The following is a 7,277-nucleotide window of genomic DNA, read 5'->3' as shown; positions in this document are numbered from 1 at the left end:
CCTTTTGAAGATCTATCGTACTCTTGCTGTTTTATCCAATGTGACCTACCCAAGCTTGAAAAGAAATTAGGATTTGTGGGAACTGACCCTTTTTAAAAAGAAATGCTGTCGATGGGCTGTCTTATGTGTTTGATGTCATTCAACATTTCATCTCTCCCTAGAAGACCTCCAATATGGCCGCCACACTGCTGTATTCCACTGATTTATTTTAATTTTAAATAGCATTTCATGTTATTGTCCAAACATAAGCCAAATTGCTAACACTTCCCTGTGAAGTCTTACCAAAGTTCAAGGATCATTTCAACTAATTAGAGCTTTGTTCATGTCATAGTTTTGACCATCATTTCTATCAGTACAATGACATTGTGCTCTTTGGGTTGCTGATGTCTGTAACAGGGTTACTCCTCCTCAGCATCAGGCAGACAGACACGGCTAGAGAACAGCTGGTGAACGTAGGAAGCAGTTAGCAGCTGAAGATAAATATATCTTTTCCATAGGAGTTGGTGGAGCGCAAAATAGAGCTAAAAGGAGTGATAATGAAAGCAGAAACAAGACTCCAAATGAAGGCCAGTACATCACTTAGTTTATGCTGGATGTGTAAATACTGTTTTTAGGACATATCTTGAAATATGTGCGTGATTTTCAGCTTGTTATGGAGTTCTGCCCCCAAGTGGCCAAAGAATAACAGATGTAATGCTGCTTTAAATGAATTATTATCCAAACTATCTGTTACAAACAGTCCATCTGTTGTGATCAGTGGGGGAGGACCCTGAGAGGAAGCAGGTGAAGTGATTAGAAGGTGTATTTATGGAACAATCAGCAATGTTTCAGTTCTACTGTCAAAAAGAAAAGAGCTTCGATAATCAGAATCAGAATCTGGATGAACTGTTGGCTTTAAGAACCTCTTCCCTGTTGGATATCTGGTAGAAACGATGGCCAAAGTTACACAAAACATAAACACCCAAGTTGTTATAAACCATATAGTGATCTTAAAAATGTGGACTAAAAAACATTTGCTTAGCGGAGGCTTTAGCTGCATGACACGGTTCCTTTCCACAAAAACACTATTTTAAGACGTTTTATGAATGCGTGAACCTCTAGACCTCAGCTCCTGGACAGAGATCCCACCTCACTGGCAGAAGTTGAAGTCCCCAGTGCTGGAAGGCCTCACGCCCCACTGGGAGACGTTGGGCGTGTCAATGAGTCCTCTGTTAGATTCGACCTGTAACTCTACATTCCCCCAAACTGACTTTGCCTGTGTTGCCTGCTGTGCTCTTAAGTGTTTTACGAGGACGAGGAACTGGAGTGGACTCCATCTGTCTGAATGTCTCTCTCCCTTTCTCCCTCTCTGTGTTTACATGCTCTGACTTATTGTGAGGACCGAAGCGTCCACTCTTTGCCTTGTCTCACTGAAACCAATTGAAAGTGCTTTTTTAAATGTCGTCTGTATTGCACTGAAGCTTTAGAATCTACCTACCGCATACGTTTATAGACATGCACCATTTTTTTTAAATGATATATTTAGTTTCTCTTTTTCTTGCACTTTGTGTTATTCACACCAAGGTTAGAACCACTGTCAGATATCAGATATGTGACGTCAAAGTGACGGATACTTAGATTTGTACCACAGATGTTTGGACTGATATATATTGAATCCAGAATCTCAATTATTGGTTTCTAGATTGGAAGAATTATCCAATGAAGTAGATGATCCTGTTATCCTGTGAAACTCCTTCCAGCTCTCTTCATTAGCTGGTGATCAGCGTTAGGATAAGTAAAGGCCATGCTGACGAACTTGTTGTAGAGGAAGTGCCATCAGGTGCAGCACCTTGGTGGCCTTCAGGGTGTTCAGCCACAGACCAGAGGGTGCAAGAGGCGCATTACCGTAAAGTCTCAAAGAGACGTCTTTATTTACCTCAACTGTAGATTTATTTATTCGAAACTTTATTTTAATTTGATCTTGTTTTCTGATCTGCTCCCGTTTTTATTTGTATGTTGATGCAACTGTCTGGATATAAATTGCCTTTCCACAACACTAATCCAGCCAGGTCATACTCACCAGGGCCGGAAACAATGTTGCCGTTGTTTCCAGAAAATATGACATAAGATTAAGTAAAAATTAAAAAAAAAGTTTCATGCATTTTATATCCGCCTCGTCTCACACTTAACACTGAAGTGTGAACAGAACGACTTGCGGTAAGGTTAGAATGGATTGGGCTGGTTCTCGTCTCTAACAGAAATATGATTTTTCTTCACTAACCTCAAGGATATTAGATAAAGAACCACATGATTTTTTTTAAATAATAACTTATGTTCCCGGTAAGCTCTTAGTATTATACATATGCAGGAAATGTTGAGTTTCATAACTTTAAAAAGAAGGGAAAAGCAGAAGTATTGAGCATGCCAACACTGATGGAATTAGTGCTGTGGAAATGGACATTACACAGAATATACCAGTTGTGCTATCAGATTACAGGTAATAATGAAGAAAGAAACTGTTAATGTTTAGCTGCTTTTATTAATTCAATTCAGTTTATTTTGTATAGCCCAAAATCACAAATTTGCCGCGGAGGGCTTTGCAATCTGTACCCATATAGTGACCAGCCATTATTTATATAACCATTATATACCGGCTTTTATTCCAGATTTTACTGGACTTCAAATTATTATCACTGCAATGAGAAGAAACTTGTTTCCCCTCCAGAAGTGTGTTCTTATTGGGTATTTGTCCCAATATGTACTTGATGGATTCATGAAGTTTAGTCTTTTAATGTGTTGTAGACCAACTGAACTTTATATACATTAGAGAAAAAAGAAAGAAAATGTATGGATACTTATTGCCTAGATGTTCAAGATGTTGCATGTTACTTTTCCGGTTCGACATGGATTATGGATACTGGGGAGCTCTTAGCACAGGGTGCCGTCTGCACAGTTCAACAACATACATCACAGGAATGTCATCAGAAGGTTTAATTCAGTCTCCAGGTAAACTACAGGGAAAGAGACTGAAACTCAACAAATAGTTCTGAACGCAATCATGAAACAAGTGGAACCATCCATTCCCAAAGAGTTTGATTAAGACTGAAAACAAGGTTAACCAAGTTCACATCTATGTGTCTGCCATTAGCCCCACAGTGTGAATGCCTTTTGATACACTAAACCCAGATCTCTCTCAACACTGTACCTCTTGCCTTCGCAGTATTCATCTTACAACCAACTACAAGGCAAAGTCTGCACAGCTCTGTGTTTAGTTTCTTTCAGTAGCATCATTTATGCAAAAGGTGTTTTATAGATGTTGTAAATTGAATATATTAATAAATATATTGCATAAATAAAACAAGCCAATATGGAGCCATTCTGTTTGTGATCTGTGATCAAAATGTATCTACGTTTATTGTGGCTATTTTTCAGGAACCTTTCATATTGCAGCACACAACAATATTTCAGGCTCTTACTTTGTGTCGACAGTCCAGTTCTGTATACAAAAGCAGCTGCAATGAGAATTGGCTTCACAGTTTGGTGTGGAAGAGCTAGCCTGCACGGAGCCCTGCCCTCCCTATCCAACACCTATGGGATGAACTGGGAAACCTCATCGCCCAGCATCAGTGTTGGACCCGCAGAGGAAGAATGTAACTTAATACTCCATCATTTTCCCTCTGAGCCTCTGAGAGCTATAAAGGAAACAGTCTAAATATGTCATGCAACCTGTGATGATGAGGGAAAACAAGTAGGCATTGTTTTGTGATACAATTAGGTTGTGGTCACTGCCTTTAAATAAGCAACCGTCTCATCAGTGATCATATTTATTCATGTGTATATGTTACACCCTGTCATGAAATGTCCCTGTGCATTGTGAACACAAAGCACATCCACATGTTTTGTGTCCATTATAGCATCCAAAACTCACATATGGTTAACACTACATGGTACTGGAAACACTATCAAATCACCCATTTGAATGTCTTCAGGCTGACTCCCAGCATCGCCATTCAAACCAGTATCTCTTGGCAACATGTTGGTAGCTCCTCTCAGTTGTGATTGTTTCAAAAGAGCTGCGGGTGAAGGGTTAATGGAAAAGAAGAGACATTCGTTCACACAATGAATCCCATCACAAAGATGGATATCATAAGTTTAACCTGGAGGATCTCTGGTCTGCTGGTCTATGGGGAAGTAAAGGGTTAGTTAACTCAAATTACAAAACATGTATTAGTGTAACGCCACACAGTCCAGGCACCTCAAGTTGAATCAACACATTTCTCTAAACCTGAACATTATAACCTTCATGAATGCAAGATTAACTGCAGGGTTAGACTCTATCAAACTATCAGAGGTTAATGGTTGTGGACTATATCCAGACCTCAGCACTTCTCTGTTTAGACTCTCTGATCGCTCTCTGACTCTTCAGAGGCTGCCGCTCTCCTTTATGGGAGTCCTGTGTCTTTGGTTGCTCTGGTCTAGTCTCTCTGACATCCTCAGGCTCCCTCGTCCTGCCACTGTTCACCGCACAGGTCCAGTCAGGCTGGTGACCCACCACCAGGTCCAACGTGGGCAGGGAAGTGGTGCTGGTCGCGTCCCTGTAGCCCAAAGAAGACGTGAGCGAGGGGCTGTCTGAAGGGAAGGTTTCGTACCCCCCTCTTATGCCTGGACAACCTCCCCAGGACGCCCTCTCCCTCAGCTTCACAGCCTGCCGGATCTTCTTCCAGCCCAGATGGTTGAGCTCCAGCAGGTTGAGCAGGATACAGAAAATCCCCACACAAAACATGAAGAGCAAGAAGATGGTCTTCTCCGTGGGCCTGGAAACGTAGCAGTCCACCGGCTGGCTGCAGGGGGTCGAGGTACAAAGGAAATGGACCGGTACCTGGAAGCCAAACAGCTTCCACTGGGCCGTGACAAAGCCCACCTCCAGGACCGCCCGTAAACACACATGGAAGATGTAACATTTCGACAAAACCCCTCCAGAGACCACGGGACCCTCTGCGCTCCCCTCTCTGACGATGTAACCCCGGGCGTGGCTCAAGGCCACCATGTCGCTGGCGTCTCCTCTCAGGAGGGTCTGAGCGGCGACGCCCTCCAGCACATCCGCCACGCTGTGACCCAGGTGCTTATGGGAGCGGATGGAGCAGCTGTCTGAGTCGCAGCTTCGATCGTACGCCTCCCGTCCGCTGCCTCGCCCCACACCGGGGCCTCCCAGCCCTGGGGCAACTCCGGGTCCCTGCCGCTGCCTCTGGGTGGCATTGTGAGGCAGCTTGGACAGGTTATGCCACGTGTAGATGATGAAGCAGAGGGATGGCGTGGACACGCTGATGATGTGGAACACCCAGAAGCGAGGCTGCGAGATGGGCGCGAACGCGTCGAAGCAGACGGTGGAGCATCCCGGCTGCAGCGTGTTGCACACAAACATCTCTTGCTCGTCGGCGTACACGTCCTCAGTCGCCACAGCAACGATGAGCAGCCGGAAAATGACCATGACGGTGAGCCACAGGCGCCCGATCATGGTGGAGTGCTGGTGGACGGCGTCCAGGAGTCGCTTGAGCAGGGTCCACTCCGTCATGGTGGCCTGAGGCTGTCGGCTGCCTGGAGGAGAGCAGTCTCCTACCCTGTTGGACTTGCTGACATCCTAAACCACCGTGCGGAAGACCTGATCTGGGCTACACTACCCTGCCTAATCTACACGACCCTTTGGTCTCGAGGTTTTCATTCTCAATTCCAGGAACTTCTTCTAAAATCCGAGCAGCTAGCCTCCCCGACGGAAGGAAGCCTGCTCTCTGCCCGGCTGCCTTGAGAGCACTGGAGCCGTAGCAAGAGAGAGTCATCTTTCTTAGATAAGGATGTCCACTTGACATAAGTTTCTTGGCGCACTCCCTCCTCTCCTGTCTTTGGGATCCATTTTAAAACTGAGAGACGCTCCCCTTCCTCTACTGGAGGACCTGCTGATAGCGCCGACTGATAGAGCATTCTTCACACATTAGTGCTCTGAAAGCAAATGTGCTCTTCCTGGGCTTGTTTTGACTGCTCCTCTCCAGCCACTTGCCAATCCTCTTATCTGTGTTTTAAAAAAAGCCCCTTGAAAGGTCTGCGAGCATCAAATCGTTGTGTCCCCAGATAAAACACTCAGTGACCCCTTTCCTTACTTCAAACAGTCCTGCAAAGCCCCGTCTGAGTCTCCGTCTCAGAGCTCTGCCCACAGGCTATTTATGACATAACAGAACCATTTGGTGCAGCGTGAGATGAAAATAACATTTAACTCACACTACACACTATACATCCTCAAGGCCTCAGGTGATTCAAATATTGTTCTTCCTCCAAAGTGGGCGTGACAGAAAAGGTTTGAGAACCGCTGCTTTAAGGCAACACAATAATAGTTTGCTTTTATTACGTTATTAATTCGTTATGGAGTTATGGAAGTAAAGTTGAAAAAGATGACGTTGACTTTTGATTTCATACGGGACACATTATTAGAAAAGTATTTGTATAATGTAATCCTTGAAATTTAATTGACAACGATGTTGTATGATAATATTGTTGGGTGCCCGTTATGCTGCATGCTTAAGGACCGCTCATGATGTGACTCCTACTCTCATTCCAGTGTTTACCTGTCTACTGCCACTGCCTGCCTCCTCACACAACGTATAGCTGCTGGTGATCACACAGCATTGCCAGTGATGGTACAGTAAGGGATTATATATTATAAAATGTGTTGTTGACAAGGGCATATACAAAATATATATATGAAAATAAAATTAAATGGAATATATTCACCCGCATCTTAACTGTGTACCGGTACTTCTTTAATTTAAAATGAAATATTCTGAGGGAAACCATTTTATTGATTTTTGCTTTCTTGTATTTCAATTAAAATATTAATATCTGACAACTACTGATACATTTGATTTGAAGACATCTCTGACTATATTCAGACAAAAAAAATCAAGAATTCAAAGTTTTCGAGAGTAAAGGTCCAACATTACATCTCTTTCAGACCTGAAATCATATCAGCATTGACGTAGTCAGAAATGTCCTCAAGTCAAATATATCAGTCATTGTCAGGAATTAGCAGACAATCTCAAGTATTGAGAAGTCTCATAATTTATAGCGTAAAATTGCTTGATTTTGTGCCCGAGTCAGAGATTAAAGACCCATAAAGACATTTTCCTCACAACTTTGTGGTATTTAGTTTTTATTTTAGAAAGGACAGAGGCAATATGTCTTGTACTTTTTGTAAATATAGTCCCTATAGTAGTTAATATTATGTTCATATGTATTTTATGTCTACCCTT

The 7,277-nt window shown here is 43.1% G+C and overlaps 1 protein-coding gene across 1 annotated transcript; it reads right to left on the bottom strand.

The window, feature by feature from the left end:
- Positions 1 to 4,345: 4,345 nt before the first annotated feature.
- On the bottom strand, positions 4,346 to 5,551 carry gjd6 (gap junction protein delta 6; the record flags this gene model as incomplete). The annotated part of the gene is made up of 1 exon (XM_079216764.1): positions 4,346 to 5,551. One exon carries the CDS (start codon positions 5,549 to 5,551, stop codon positions 4,346 to 4,348), a length of 1,206 nt encoding a protein of 401 aa, XP_079072890.1.
- Between the last annotated feature and the right edge of the window lie 1,726 nt (positions 5,552 to 7,277).

The sequence above is a fragment of the Taurulus bubalis genome (assembly GCF_910589615.1).
Source record: "Taurulus bubalis genome assembly, chromosome: 4".
In the NCBI taxonomy this organism is placed as follows: domain Eukaryota; kingdom Metazoa; phylum Chordata; class Actinopteri; order Perciformes; family Cottidae; genus Taurulus; species Taurulus bubalis.
This window is presented reverse-complemented; position numbering and strand designations above follow the sequence as displayed.